Raw genomic sequence first — 16,177 nt, 5'->3', positions numbered from 1 at the left:
CACATATGGGTGTAGAGGTCAACTGGTAGGTTGGTAGGTTCTCTCCTTCCACCAAGTAGGTTCCAAGAATTGAACTCAGGTCATCAGGCTTGGTCACAAGTACCATTACCTGCTGAAGTTTCTTACCTGCATCTAGAGAGATATTTAGTGAACTGTGTTGGGAAAGTCAAAACTGCTAACAGAACTGTGTTGACCTAGCACTGATGGTACAGAGGCAGAAGCAGAAAAAACTACCAGTACCTTGGCAACAGGCCAAAGTCAGATTGTACCAACAGTCAGTGGACTTGTATTGCTCTACAGTTAATGATGTTTAAAAAACAACAATATAGGTCTTGGTGTTTTTAAGTTCCAGCCTTTGAATGCCATTCTCTTTAGTGTCTTTTTTTGACTTTTTTTTATTACTTCGATTATGTGTGTACATGTGCATGATCTTCAGTGTGTGGGTACACATACCACAGCTCTCTTGTGGATATCTGAGGGTAACTCTGAAGTTGATTCTTTCCTACTCCCTTTACATGTCTTCTGGGGATGGAAATCAGGTCATGGGCTTGTGTGGGAAGCACTGTTACAGAGCAGCCCCTTTTTAGTGTCTTTACGTGGGAGATGTCTGTCAGTCACTTGGCCGCATGCTAAAGCCTTACAGGAAAACACATATCCATATGATTACTGAGTCATTGACTGAACTAGCCATGGCTTTGTAGAATGTTATTTGAAGAAACAGCTGACAAATAAGCTTTGGTCACTTGGTTTTGAGAGTTTGGCAGGCATTTTCATGAAAATAAAACAATCTATTCCTTCAAGGACCAGTTGTTGCCAGTGATGAATAGAGCTTGAGCTTTCAAAAAAAAAAACAATTTGTCCTGGAGAGATGGGTCAGAAGTTAAGAGAACTTGCTGTTCTTGCAAAGGACCACATGAGGGTTCACAACTATCTGTACCTACAGTTCCAAGGGATCCAGCACTACTTACTGGCAAACACTACTCACCAATGGTACATTAACAGGCATTCAGATATAACATCCCATATAAAAAGAAATCTTAAAAGAAAAAAGAAAAACCTAGTCTAGGCACAGTGACACATACCTGTAGTCTTTGCTACTCAAGATACTGAAGCAGGAGGATCACATCAAGTTAAGAATTTGAGACCAACTGAGGCAGTATTCAGAGACCCTGTCTCAAGAAAAGAAACTGAGGGCTGGAGAGATGGCTCGGAGGTTAAGAGCACTGGCTGTTCTTCCAAAGGTCCTGAATTCAAATCCCAGCAACGACATGGTGGCTCACAACCATCTATAACGAGGTCTGATGCCTTCTTCTGGCATGCAGGCAGGATATTGTATAAATGATAAATAAATAAATCTTTAAAAAAAAAGAAAAGAAAAGAAACTGAGAAAGTTGGAAGGTTTATATTCATAATCTTGACAGCTTCTCTTTATCTGCAAGCTCTGCTGATGAAATAGGTTGAAGAGTCTTCCTTTTCCATCTCTGTGTTAGACCACTTCTTCGTGTGTGTTAACTAAAATTGTGTGTGGACAACTGAGTGCAGAAGTAGAAGAGCGGAGCTGGAGAGAGGTTAAGAGCATTGCTTGCTCTTCCAGAGATCCTGAGTTCAATTCCCAGCAACCACATGGTGGCTGACGACCATCTATAATGAGATCTGGTGCCCTCTTCTGGTGTTCAGGTGTACATGCAGACTGAACATTGTATACATAATAAAATAAATAAGTCAAAAAAAAAAAGAACTTAAAAAACAAACAAAAAAGTAGATGAGCACAGCATCATCTTCAGCGTGAGACGTGGAGGCCTGCACAGGTGTAAAACCTGCTGCTCCACCAGTGATTGCTAATCATGTTTTGATTTTTAGACATTTTAATTTTAACATGAAATGGGTTTAGTATGTGATTCAAACTAGCTTTACGCTTGCAGCACTCCTCTTCAGCCTCCAAATGCTTAAATTGTAGATGTGGACCATGACACCCAGGTTTTATTAAGGTTTTCCTTAAATAAATGAATAATGTTTTAAAATTTCTTTTTTTTTTTTTATCATTTATTACAGTTCAGTTTGTATCCCGGCTGTGGCCCCCTCCCTCATCTCCTCCCAACCTCACCCTATAAAATTTCTATTTTCAGTACAGAAATTATCATCAATAGGTGAACTCCACACAGACGAAACTCTTAGACAGTGTCTTTGTTTTCTGTTGCTGTGGTAAGCTCCATGACCTACAGAAATCTAACCAGCACAGAGGCTCTCCTCACTTTTTAAGCATGTAAAAGGATTTTAATAACAAAACATTTGGGGATCACTGCAGTGGGATTTCTTTGGCTAGATGCACAGAGAAGTGGTGTTATAGTTACGCCAAGGGAGGGGGTTAGATCTAAAAGTTGTAGGACAGCTGGTCATGGTCCAATTCTGTGAAGATATTCAGTGGAAGATAATCTAGAGAGAATCTGAATCTCCTCACACCCTCTCATTTTTTTCTGCAGGCAGCTGACCTAGATGGAGAAATTGACTTGTCCACTTGTTACGATGTCACCGAGTATCCAGTCCAGAGAAACTATGGGTTTCAGATACATGTGAGTCAGGGGGTTGATGGTGTTGACAACGAGGGTTCTATCTTAATGTGTTGTGGTCAGCATTCAGTCTTTCCTGATAACAGTGCCATCTCCATCCTATGGCTGCTGACCTGTACTTTTGATACATGGGATGAACAAAAAGATGGATTTCTGCATCTTTTTCCTCAAGGCTTTTGAAAGGCTTTGTTGCAGTAATTGCTCTTTTATTTTTAAATGTTGGAATATAGGACCATTGGAAGGATGAAGAGTCTGGAGAGTAAAAGATTAAGGGCTACCTAGAATCAAGTTAAGGACATTTGCCTTCTTCAGTGAGGTTTCAGCTGGGTTACTCTCCTTTTTATCTATCTCTAATCCCACGTACACAGTTAGTGTTCTTTTTGGTGTGGGAATCTGCCCCTTACATCATCTTGTCACTGTCACTACCAAATGAGGGTCCTCGGCAGATCCCAGTAGCTCTCTAGTCAAAACCAGAATTCTGGACATGTCCCAGGAGCAAGTCAAAGCCACGTCCCACTTTGGGGTGAACCTTTGTAATCTCTCACCGAAATCTTTGGAGTGATGGCAGGTAGAATAGGCACTAGGGTTTGACTTCTAGCTCAAGGCTGGCATTCTCTGGGCTCCCTGGGGAAAGAACTTTATGGTTTAGGGGCCTAGAACTCAACTTATTGCTGTGTTCAGTTGTTCAGACACACTTAATGGCTGACTGAGACCCACCAGACTTAGATGGGACCAAACCACACCCCTGAAGGCCAGTGGATTTGATCTTAAGAGGAGCATGGCACCTGTTCCTAAGTGACTGACCATGGCTCCATTGGCATGTATTGGGTGTCTAGGGAAGGAGCAACAGCTGTTCCCATGGCCTTGCTCCTTACTGCCTAACTGCAGTGTCCCTATCCTCTGAGAAGGAGACAGACATTCCTGGAATCTGTATGTAGAGAAGAACCTCTTCCTTGCAATGATTCCTGGCTCTTTCCCCATCTTCAGCTTGATTAGCAGATGTCTCAAGGCAGTGCCTGCTCTCTGCCCATATTAGCCAGAGCCAGTGGTGGGTCTGGTCTCCTGCCCGGTGGGTTTATCAGAAGACAGTGCTAATGCAGAAGGTAGGCGAAAGATGGCACATGAGAATAGCAAGTGCGTGTCAGGACAAATGCTGTCTCAAGGTTTGGAAGAGCTGACATTTATGGGCACCAGGAATGTGGCTTGGTTAATTAGATATATCTGGCAGAACTTGCATGAGAGATGGGGGCACTTAGAAGGGAAACCAGGCAGGTAGTAGCTGTGTGGTGGACAAGGAAGGAAGGAACTGAAGGTGCCAGGGAGGAACTTCAAGCGAGGTAGGACCAGAGAGGTCCTGTAACCCATGGTGTTTTGAGGATTCAGAGACTACACAGTAGAGATGGATCCTCTGCAATCCTAGCCAGTGGAGGGTTTGAGGCAGTGATAGGTCTTTTGAGAGCATGAGCTTGGCAAGTAGCGCTAAGACCAGGAAAGCTCTCTGCATAGCTGAGGCCAAAGCACCTCCATCAAAGGGTTGAATGGGCTGGCTTAGAATGTGAATGGGTCCCGTGCTGCTGTGTACACCAAGGTTGTATTCCTTGGTGAGGAATGAGCCAGGTGTGACAGTCTACCATGGAGGAAACGGTCGGGTCAATACAATAGCCTATATGTTGTCCGCCACACCAGTACCTGCCCCCAAACTGTCTTGGTTTCATTTTTGTACTAGCTGATTTACTAGCAGGCTCCTGATAGTTTTGGATTCCTTTTTCCCATCTGCAGAATCCCTGCTGTCAACAGATTCCTCCTGACTCCTATCCAGCCAATGATGCCCTGACCCTCCATCACCTTTCCTCTGCCACTGCTTTAACTCTCATCACCTAGATGGTGACAGGAGTGGTGTGGTGCATCTTTCTGCCCTTTCAGTGCAGGAGGAGATACAAGGCAGCCCCTCTGTCACTCTGTGCATCTATGTGGAGGCTATGGGATGCTAGGCCTGGGCCACCACTCTCCTTGATCCCAGCAAGTTCTGTGTCTTTGTCCCTAGGGCTAACAAGAGCTTCTTGAGGAGAGGGACACATGTGATCATCTTAGTGCAGGCTACTAGTGAGTGTGTACTGCATTGTTAAGGGGACACCCAGTTCACCACTCCCTGAGTGTGACCCTAATTAGTCTTCCTGTCTCAAGCAGGTCATATACAACACTTCTAGGGAAGTCACCTAGCCTAACTCTTTTCTCTGTGGGACTGTGTTTACTTTAGAGATGGGAGGCAGCATTCACTCCCATGGGCTAACCATTGATGGTTAGTATTTTTTGTATAGACCAAGGAGGGTGAGTTCACCCTGTCAGCTATGACATCTGGCATACGACGGAATTGGATCCAGACCATTATGAAACATGTGCTTCCAACATCTGCCCCAGATGTGACCAGGTAAGATGGACATCTTGCTAATTGCCACATTGCCTGAGGCCTGGGCCCAGCTGCACCACAACATGAAGTCCTTTCCTCCTTCTGGCCCACTATCAGCTGGCTATATTTGTCCTCTGTAATTCATTTGTCTTCCTGCCTCTGCTGGCCTTTCTTCTGTTAAACTGACCTGGTCAGCCACACAGGTCACCTTCATGCCCACATTTGAAAATGACTTAACATGCTATAGTGTGTATTTCTCAGAACATGCGACATGCCTCTGCTTCCTCACTCTGACCTGTCATGCCTGTAGCCACAATGAGGTTTTTGTTTTTGTTTTTCCAATCAAGCTGATGGTGTGTCCTGTTTATTGAAATCCCTGAGAACTTATAGAGAGGGCTAGTTCTCAATCACTGTCACTCTTCTGTCACTGCATAGTATAGGGTTGCTTCTCACCAAGTGTCTGGACAGTGGCTAGACCCTTCTGTCCTGTGGGACTTACAGAAATCCATTGGTTTTATCCCCATGATCCATGGTAGGACCACCATGACACTCCCTGCATATTATGACACTCCATTTTAAAGAATGAGAACTGAGATCTCAGGAACAGCTAAGGTTCTTTCCGTCCCCCAAGGGAGAACCAAGCACAAGTGCAGCATTCTTCCCTCTACACTTACAAACCACTTTGGGGATCAGAACAGTTGTAGGCTGGCCCTATGACCTGCTAAAATGTCCAAGCTCCCTGACAGGTCCCATGTTTCCTTACTGCCCCACAGCTCATTGCCTGAGGAAAAGAATAAAAGCACATCTTTTGAGACCTGCTCAAGGCCTAATGAGAAGCAAGAAACCGAAGCAGCAGACCCAGATCCTGAGCAGAAGAAGAGCCGTGCTCGAGAGCGGAGACGGGAGGGCCGCTCCAAGACCTTTGACTGGGCTGAATTCCGACCAATCCAACAGGCCCTGGCACAAGAAAGAGCCAGCACTGTGGGCTCTTCTGATGCTGGTGACCCTGGGTGTGTTGAAGCTGAGCCAGGTGAGCTGGAGCGTGAGCGAGCTCGACGGCGAGAAGAGCGCCGCAAGCGCTTTGGGATGCTGGACACTGTTGATGGACCGGGTTTGGAGGACACAGCCCTACGTATGGACATCGACCGGAGCCCAGGGCTGCTGGGAACCTCTGACCTCAAGACACAGAATGTCCATGTGGAAATTGAGCAGCGGTGGCACCAAGTGGAGACCACCCCTCTCAGGGAGGAAAAGCAGGTGCCCATCGCCCCTCTGCACCTGTCCCTGGAGGACAGAAGTGAGCGGCTCTCCACACATGAGCTCACCTCTCTGCTAGAGAAGGAGGTAATGTGGGCAGCCCCCTTCCTGCATGGAAAAAAAGTGACCCAAGACACTTCAGTTTGATGGGATTCTCATCAAATGTGCCCACATTACGTTTGCACATACATTTATATCTCACTAGTGAGTTCTGTGACCAAAGAAGTTACAGGACGAATATCCTTAATCCACAAGTCCCAAATGCTCCAAAAATCCAAAAAGTGTCAGCATCACACAAGCAGAAAATTCCCTACTGTGAAGTTTTGTTTATGTATAATTAGAAACACTATACTATGAAAGACTAGTGACTTGGCCCCGATGTGACAGTATTTGCATAATTCACAAAGTAGCAAATCTCCAGCATTGGCAAAACAAAGCAAAATGTCGGAATCATAAGTATAAACCAGTGTGTATAAAGATGTAGCATTATTGAAGTTCATATTTAGCTTTGGCCCCATCTCCCAAATTGCTCATTACAGTTACACGGTTTCTCCAGAACCATTTCAAAAGCAAAACAACCCTAAGCTCCAGCATAATTACATGAGGTGTTTGAGATGTGTGCCCATCCTCCAGGCTTCTGTCTGGTTTTGTTGTATAAACGTCCTCATTAAGTTTCAGGCATATTCTGAACACTTTCCATAAGAGCTAGTTGAAGGTCTGCCACATCAGCACATCTCTCTTTTCCTCTTTTTTTTTTTTTTTCTATTAAGTGTATGTGCCTGGTAGATCACTAGCACCAACATTTTGACTTTTTCATTTTCTGTATTTATTTTAAAAAATAACAGGTAAGATGAAGTGAGGTAATTCAAACATATAACTCTAGGCTACCAAAATGAGCCCTCTGGCCTGCAGTATGTATACTGAGGTGTGTGTTTGTTTTTAGAGACAGGGTTTCTCTGTGTAGCCCTGGCTATCCTGGAACTCATTTTGTTGAGCAGGCTGGCCTTGAACTCACAGAGATCCAGTTGCCTCTGCTTTCCAAGTAGTAGGAGTAAAGGCATGTGCCCAGTCGAATACTGAGTTCCTGACTGAAGAGCAGTTCTTGACTGAAGAGCAGTCTGGAGTTCAGTGTTTAATGTCCCCATAACATGGCCCAGCAGAGTAGGGCAGCCCTACGGCAGAACAGCAGGAACGATCTTAGAATTTGGGGAAAGGTGGCTGGTGTCTGTCTTTGAAGCTGTTGAAAACAAGAATGTAGAGCATTTACAGGTTTCCATGCCTAATTTGAGGATGTATTGGAACTTTATTTGAAATCTACTCTGTAAACCTGCTTAGATAGAATATTTAGTAGGACCTGAAAGTGAGTCCTACATGCTATGCCAAGGACCCCCCCCACCCCACCCCACCCCACCCCACCCCACACACACAATCTTCCTCCTGATAAAGATGTGACTCCCTCTCTTCTCAGTGGAGCACAGCCACCAGAGAGGTTCCCCAGAGAGGAACCCTGCCACATGAGCTATCCAGCGTGCATAGTACAACTGTGAGCCAGTGTGGAAGCTTGTTGGGGCCCCCTGAGGCAAGAACAGGGCAATGTGTCCCTTCGCCACCAGAGGGGAGCGATTGTGCTGATGTCGTGCAGTTCCACACGCTGCATATCTGATCGATGTGAGGCCAGTGAACACTCCCCACTGACCACCTGTGGGCGGCTGCTTTTGTTTATTGTCATCATGTTTGTGAAGTGTTATGTGTGTTTGTTTGTTTTCACCAACAGCTGGAGCAGAGCCAGAAAGAGGCCTCGGATCTTCTAGAGCAGAACCGGCTTCTGCAGGACCAGTTAAGGGTGGCCCTGGGCCGAGAGCAGAGTGCCCGGGAGGGCTATGTGCTGCAGGTAGGGTGGGCAGCTGCCCAGTCAGCAGTACACCCAGGGGCTTCAGTGTGAAAGGTCTGCTCAGGCCCACAGGTTAGGAATGTGCAAACATGGCAAAACTCTGGTCAACAAGGACCAGGGCTCTCAATGCTGTGGTATTCTGTACATTTTCCTTGCTGCTAGGACATCATTTGGGAGAGTATGACTCAAATCTCTACAGCTAAGGATTATCTTTTGGTCATGAAATCATTTGTGATCTCTCCTTTGGGCTTTCTAGACATTGTGCTTTTGTGAAAAACCATGTATCTGTATGTTGTTTCTCATTGTTTTCACCATAGTGAGACTAGGCCCATTGTACATACTGAAAAAACTGGGTAATACAACAGCAAGTTAAGTGCCTTTTTTAGGTCCAACAGCAAGTTAGTAACAGAGCTAGAGGTCCACCACCACCCACCTACCCCCATTTCTTTTTAACCAGTCTGTTTCAGCAGGATATATGACCACCTACCCAACCTAACCCAACCGGGAATAGGGTAAATGCTAGCAACTAGGTGGTGAGCTGACAGCCCAAGACCAGTGTCCTCCTCAAGGTGCCTTCCAAAATCCTGCTGCTTTCAGATCCCTAGAGTACCCCTGGTGTGGATATGTCAGAACAAAAGTCTCAAGGTAACCTGGTATGAGAACAGGTGGTTTGTGTCATTGTCCTATAGCTAGCTTCCTAGGATCCATGCCAGTTGTGGGACGTGAAGGAGAAATACTGTTGTCCTGAGTGCTGTCATGCTGGTGGGAGAGCAGAGAAGTGCTAGGAAAAGTGGAATGGGATGGTAGAATTGAACTGAAGCTCCCGGCAAAGATAAGACAGTGGTTTTAGATTGGTGTTAGCATCCCAGGTTCTGGTCTTGACTCTCCCACTGATCCCAGAAGTATACTCCTACTTTGAGCAGCAGCCTCCTGCCTGCATGATTTAGAGCTAGTGTTCTCCAAAAGCCTTCAGCTCTCAAAGACCCAGAATCTCTGCCACGTTGGTTGTTGACATGCTCAGACCCTTGTGCACTGACTTCAGTCTTCGTCACCAAGTTACAAGCAGCCCTGGGCTCCGGTCGATGTCCATATGCAGGGCTGTGTCTCCATACCTGGTCCATCAACAGTGTCCAGTTCCCTCCTCTCAGCCAGGGCCTACTTTACCTTCGTGCAAATCTCTCACACTGCTGCATGTGTTCCTGGCTTACTGTCTTTACTGCACCCTCTTCCCTTCCAGCAAATTAACTGCTATCCTGCTTCAGACCTTTCTGCCTGGAACTGGCCATGGAAGACATCTCCCTTATACATGGCCTACTCAGAGAGCCTTTAGGGTGTTCATTCAGCCCACCCCTACTTTAAGGGTCCTTTTCGTAAGCCTTTAGGCTGGTTCCATTATACAAGATTTGGCTTGAGACTGGTGGTAAAGACACTGCCAAAGAGCTTTGCACATTGCTAACTTGTGTCTAACATGGATCATCATGTGCATCTACACTGAAGGCCCTGTTGGTCAGCACTGGGCCAGCTTCCGCTAAATCTAATAATGATTACCCCTGAAATACTTGCAGTCCAAAGTGAGAAGGGGCAAGGGACTGTGGGGCACTGAGGGCTCAGAGACGCAAGCTTGGGGTGTGGTGCTGTGCTCACTGCTGGGAGGGCTGCATGCTTTGGTGAGTGTGGTGTGGAACTGGGACTTAGCTGAGTGTCACATCTGTGGTTTCCCCACCAGCAGACTGAGGGAGACTGGGCAGGCCAGATTCTGGGTGGGACTCTCCTGATTTATCCATACTGTCTCCCTGCTTTGTATTATTTCTGTCTCTTCTGTATGTCTCTCAGTATGGGGAGTTTTGTTTTATTTTGGGTTTTGCATGTTTCATTTTTATTTTGAGCTTTACGAAGGTTTGTTTTAATACCACATTTTGCTTCATGATCTGCATTCCCCTTGTTCTGTCTTCTTGCAGGTAGAGATTAGTTTTCTCCTTACGGTGGAGGCCTGACTACGCTTTCTAAAGGAAATGTTCCAATGTTACTTTGCTGACATCCCTCAAGTAGTTACCTGCCTTCCTTCTCTTCCTGTTATGGAAGGAAGTGACGTCACTTTCTTGTGCCTTATGCCCTGTGCTGCTTTAAATATGTGGTCTAGAACCACATACTTTGTTTTGCAAAACAAATGCGGTTTCTTTTGTCCTTCGGTCTCCGTTGTACTTCTCAGTGTGTTCCATTATACAGCTTTATTTGGTTTATTTCTTCTAGATACTGTTTTTTGATGTTTTTGTCCATGTGTTCTGTTTATGTGGAAGCAGCTATATTTACCAAAAAAAAAAAAACCTACATTTTGATTTTTTTTTTTCTTAAATGAAGAAAAAAAAAAAGTTGTGCAAAGGATTAAAGCCAAAGCTATCAACGAGCTATTCTATGATTGATCCTGGCCAGAGGTGTGACACTCAGAACAGGGTGGCCTGAGTGTTACTAACCAGTATTTAATCGGTTTTTTTAAGACTGAAGTGGCCATCTCCCCATCGGGTGCCTGGCAGAGGCTCCATAGAGTCAATCAAGACCTTCAAAGTGAGTTGGAAGCCCAGTGCCGGCGGCAGGAACTCATCACACAGCAGATTCAGACCCTGACACAGAGCTATGGGGAGGCCAAGGATGCAATCCGGCACCATGAGGCTGAGATCCAGACCCTGCAAACAAGACTTGGCAATGCTGCTGCAGAGCTAGCCATTAAGGAACAGGCTCTAGCCAAACTCAAGAGTGAGCTGAAGCTGGAGCAGGGCAAGGTTCGTGAGCAGCTGGAGGAGTGGCAGCACAGCAAGGCCATGCTGAGTGGCCAGCTGAGGGCCAGTGAGCAGAAGCTCAAAAGCACAGAAGCCCTGCTATTAGAGAAGACACAGGAACTGAGGGACCTAGACACACAGCAGACATTGCAACAGGACCGCCAGAAGGAGGTGCAGAGGCTGAAGGAATGCATTGCTGAGCTCAGCCAACAGCTGGGTACCAGTGAGCAGGCCCAGCGTCTGATGGAGAAGAAGTTGAAGAGGAACTATACGTTGTTGCTGGAAAGCTGTGAGCAGGAGAAGCAAGCACTGCTGCAGAACCTGAAGGAAGTAGAGGACAAAGCTAGTGCCTATGAGGAACAGCTACAAGGCCATGTCCAGCAAGTGGAAGCCCTCCAGAAAGAAAAGCTGAGTGAAACATGCAAAGGCAGTGAGCAGGTACATCAGCTAGAGGAAGAGCTGGAGGCCCGGGAGGCCAGCATCCGCCAATTAGCGCAGCATGTACAGAGCCTCCATGATGAACGGGATCTCATCAAGCAGCAGTTTCAAGAGCTCATGGAACGTGTGGCCACATCTGATGGTGATGTGGCTGAGCTTCAAGAGAAGCTGAGGGGAAGAGAAGCTGACTACCAGAGCCTGGAGCACTCACACCACAGGGTCTCTGTCCAGCTACAGAGTGTGCGCACTCTGTTGAGACAAAAGGAAGAAGAACTGAAGCATATTAAGGAAGCACATGAGAGAGTTCTGGAAAAGAAAGACCAAGACCTCAATGAAGCTTTGGTTAAAATGATTGCCTTGGGCAGCAGCTTAGAGGAAACAGAAATTAAGCTGCAGGAAAAGGAAGAGTGTCTAAGGAGATTTGTTACTGATTCTCCAAAGGATGCCAAAGAGCCTCAGAGTACCACAGAGTCAACGGAGGAGGACGGTGGCATTTTGCCATTAGGCTCAATCACCAGAGTATTTCCAGGCTTTCCCCACTCCCAGGCAGAGGATGAAGATCCAAGTGTTGGCCTGGGGGAGGAGGGTAGCAGTGGTAGCCTCTGCAGAGAGGAGAACATCGTACCCCCAAAGTCTGTGGATGTGCCTGACCGGGAGGGGCATCTGCAAAGCACATCTAAGTCTGACCTGGGAGCCCCTATAAAAAGGCCAAGAATCCGGTTCTCCACAATCCAGTGTCAAAGATACATACACCCTGAGGGGTGTGCAAAGGCCTGGACTAGCAGCACATCATCAGACACCAGCCAGGACCAGTCACCCTCAGAGGATAGTGTGTCCTCAGAAGCTACCCCTAACATACTCCCTGCAACTGCAGATGCTGAAACATATATCTCTATAATCCACTCCCTGGAGACAAAGCTCTATGTCACAGAAGAGAAGCTCAAAGATGTGACTATGAGGCTGGAGAGCCAGCAGGGCCAGAGTCAGGAGGCGTTGCTTGCACTGCACCAGCAGTGGGCTGGCACTGAGGCACAGTTGCAGGAGCAGCTCCGTGCCAGCTTGCTACAGGCTAGTGCACTGGCCTCTCAGCTAGAGCAGGAGAGGCAGCAGAAGGCCACGAACATTGAGCACCACCCCGGGGAGCTGGAAGACTTCCAAGCCAAAAATAGCCAAGCCCTGACATGTTTGGAAAGCTGTTGGAAAAAGCTAAGGTCTCTGCCATGGGCTGACCAAGAGGAAGGACAGGATGCATGTGCGGCCTCCCTGGCTAACATAGAGAGTATGCTTGTGAGTGCCATCAAGACCCTTCAGCCATGGGCACCCCCTGCAGATAGCAGGACGCAGGCTGAGCAAGAGAAGGGGCACCCCATGGAAAGTGGTGTGGCAGCCCCTGTGCAGCAGCCCTGCCAGCCCCTATTGAATGAGCAGGAGCACAGGAAACTGCTTTCCGCTCAAATAGTCCTGGAGGCCTCACTCATCAACCAAATAGCTGACTCTCTAAAGAATACCACCTCAGGTGTGTATGGTGTTCTCTGTGAGCTTACGCAGTCAGGGGAATGGCCACTCAAGGAAGAAAGTGCTGCCCGCTCTGCTGGGTCTCCAATGGAGATCTGGGCCAAGAAGTTGCTGGTGAATGGTGAGTTCTGGAGCCAGGTTGAGTCCCTAAGTAAGCACCTAGGAACATTGGGAGAAGAAGCAGCCTGCACGTCAGGAGACAGGCAGCAGTGTATTCCACAAAGTCTGGCTGATGCCACATGGATTCGCGCAGAGCTCAGCTATGCCACACAATCAGTAAGAGAATTGTTCCACCATAGGCTGCAGCGCATACAGGAGACCCTACAGGGGACCCAGGCAGCCCTACAGCAGCACAAGTGCATGCTGGGAGAAATCTTGGGAGCCTACCAAACCCCAGACTTTGAAAGAGTAATACAGCAGATATTAGAAACCCTTAGGCATCCAACTGACAGGGAGAACCAGGTGCAGACATCCTGGGACCAGAACCCATTAGGAGAGGTACTGGGGCCAGCCACAGATGGCTCCCAAGAGCCTTTGCAGGCTTTCCGTCAGAGCCCTGAAGTCTTTGCTGGCATTCAGGATGAGCTGGCCCAGCAGCTGAGAGAAAAGGCTAGCATCCTTGAGGAGATTTCTGCTGCCTTGCCAGCCTTGCCTCCCACAGAGCCACTTGGGGGTTGCCAGAGGCTTCTGCACATGTCCCAGCATCTCTCATATGATGCTTGTCTAGAGGGCCTTGGTCAGTATTCTTCATTACTGGTTCAAGACGCAATTATTCAGGCTCAAGTGTGCTATGCTGCATGCAGAATTCGGCTGGAGTATGAAAAGGAGCTGCGCTTTTACAAGAAGGCCTGTCAGGAGGCCAGGGGAGCTTCATGCCAGAAGCGTGCACAAGCAGTTGGGGCCCTGAAGGAGGAGTATGAAGAACTTCTCCACAAGCAGAAAAATGAGTACCAGAAGGTTATCACCCTCATTGAAAAGGAAAACACTGAGCTCAAGGCCAAAGTGAGCCAGATGGACCATCAGCAGAGATGTCTACAAGAAGCAGAAAGCAAACACAGTGAGAGCATGTTTGCCCTACAGGGCAGGTATGAGGAAGAGATCAGGTGCATGGTGGAACAGCTGAGCCACACCGAAAATACCCTGCAGGCTGAGCGTAGCCGGGTTCTCAGCCAGCTAGACGCTTCAGTCAAAGACAGGCAGGCCATGGAACAGCAACACGTGCAGCAAATGAAGATGCTGGAGGACAGGTTCCAGCTGAAGGTCCGGGAACTGCAGGCCGTTCATCAAGAGGAACTGAGGGCCTTGCAGGAACACTACATATGGAGCCTGCGGGGAGCACTGAGCCTCTCCCAACCTTCACACCCAGATTCCACACTGGCCCCTGGGCCATCTGAGCCCAGATCTGTGCCAGCAGCCAAGGATGAGGCTGAATCCATGACAGGGCTACGAGAACGAATCCAGGAGCTGGAGGCCCAAATGGATGCTATGCGAGAGGAGCTGGGCCACAAAGAGCTGGAGGGTGATATGGCCACCCTGCGGGAGAAGTATCAGCGGGACTTTGAGAGCCTCAAGGTCTTTAGCACCATTTATTTCTCAGGGCCAATTCTCTTTGGCGATATACAAGAAAGGGGCCATTGTGTGGGGGCAGCTAAGGTCTCAGAGTCGGGATAGGAGGTAGTTCTTAGTTCTCAGCTGCTGTACAGGCAGAACTGAGTAACATTCTTGTGTCAGAGGGAAGCTAGCAAGGAAAAGCAGCATCCCTATGGTAAAGGAGGGTATGGTCTTCACATTGCCGGTCCACGTCCCAGGGTAATCACCCTTCTTGCCCTCACAGAACCCCTTCTGGCTTTCAAAGTTGAGGCATCAGTCTTTGGACTGCCTCACATCTCTCAAGGGCTGTCACCCATATACCCCTTCTCAGCACAGTTGGGACTTCACAACAAGAATATTTGTAAACCGGTGTCAAGGGTTCCTTGCCTAGCCTAGCTCCCCAAGGAAGACTTAGCACTGTGTCTGAGAAGGTTTTCCCACATGTGTCTCCCAGGCTGCCTGTCATGCTTCTGTGGACAGCCTTTTTTTCTTAGACTACACTGCGTACGTGGCTGCCTGGCCATAATCATGGAATCTCTTAGATTCCAGAGGTGGCCTGGTTGCTATGTCTTCATCTTCTTCCCTCACTGGAAGGTGAACAGGCCCCAAGGGTGCCTGCATCTGGTTCTAGCTGTCTTTTTGCAGGCCACTGTTTCTGCCACACTGTCACAGCTGTAGCTCAGCAGGACATCTATGACTGTTTCTCAGTACCCTTTTCCTTCATCCTGAAGGGAAACAATTCAGTTTCCCTTTGCCTCTCTCTACGTGTTTGGCTACTAACCAAACACAAAAGAAGTTGGGGTTTTCACCATTCTTTTTCTGATTTCATCCAGATGTTTTAAAAACCATTAAGCATTGTGAGAAAATTTCAAAATGTGTATTCAGTGGTCCCGCAAGGAGCATGGACCACCATTGCCTATATGCATCTGCAGTAGCCTCCAACAGCCTGTTTGTTTGGGTGGGTTTTGTTTTGTGTTTTTGGTTTGTTTTTTTGTTTGTTTGTTTGTTTGTTTGTTTTTTTGGTGGGGGTATTGGTTTTTTTGTTTTGTTTTTTGTTGTTTTGTTTTGGGACAAGATTTCTCTGTTGTAGCCTTGGCTGTCCTGGAAGTCACTCTGTAGACCAGGCTGGCCTCACAGAGACCCGTCCACCTCTGCCTGCCAAGTGCTGAGATTAAAGGCATGCACTACCACCGCCGAGCACACTTAATTTTTCCCCCAAAACAGAGTTTCTCTGTGTAACCTTCACCTGCACTCGCTTTATAGACCAAGATGACCTCAAACTCTCAGAGGTGCGCCTTCCTCTGCCTCCCTGAGTGCTGGGATTACAGGCATGTGCCACTCAGGGCTCGCTCAAATTTTTTAAATTGGTTTACTGAGACAGTTTTGAAACGTAATACATTTAACAATGAAGCAACCTAGTTGTTAAATACACCTCAGTGTTTCTGTTTTAGGAATTTTCAGCTCTGTCTTCATGTATTTCAAAATGTTCAAATCAGAATAAAATGGAAGAGACTTTTTATAGGGCAAGCATCGATTAAATGGACCTCAAAATCTGAAAGGAGCCAAAATCCAAAATGTTCTGAGCACGGATGATATAAAACTATCTCTAGGCTGTGTGGAGTTGACTGGCACAGCACACACACTGTAGTCAGCTCCAGGATGGGAGCAGGAATTTAAAGTTGCTAAAGCCTCTCAGTGATGGTTAGGCTGAGTTAAAACATGTCAAAGTGTGGTGATT

General features: G+C 47.3%; 1 protein-coding gene across 6 annotated transcripts in view; it reads left to right on the top strand.

Moving 5' to 3' along the window:
- Positions 1-16,177, top strand: part of Mprip (myosin phosphatase Rho interacting protein) — a 120,278-nt gene that overhangs the window by 87,325 nt on the left and 16,776 nt on the right. For 4 of the 6 annotated variants that reach the window (XM_021639510.2, XM_021639508.2, XM_021639509.2 and 1 more), the window contains 5 exons: positions 2,481-2,570; positions 4,886-4,995; positions 5,748-6,318; positions 8,006-8,122; positions 10,618-14,421. In XM_021639510.2, coding sequence (XP_021495185.1) covers positions 2,481-2,570; positions 4,886-4,995; positions 5,748-6,318; positions 8,006-8,122; positions 10,618-14,421 — 4,692 coding nt within the window. The remainder of the gene's footprint in view (positions 1-2,480; positions 2,571-4,885; positions 4,996-5,747; positions 6,319-8,005; positions 8,123-10,617; positions 14,422-16,177) is intronic. The other 2 variants (XM_021639515.2, XM_021639516.2) reach the window with 1 other exon arrangement.

The sequence above is a fragment of the Meriones unguiculatus genome, chromosome 11, assembly GCF_030254825.1.
Source record: "Meriones unguiculatus strain TT.TT164.6M chromosome 11, Bangor_MerUng_6.1, whole genome shotgun sequence".
In the NCBI taxonomy this organism is placed as follows: Eukaryota; Metazoa; Chordata; class Mammalia; order Rodentia; family Muridae; genus Meriones; species Meriones unguiculatus.
Note: the sequence above shows the minus strand (reverse complement) of the source record. Positions and strands in the feature narration are given on the sequence as shown.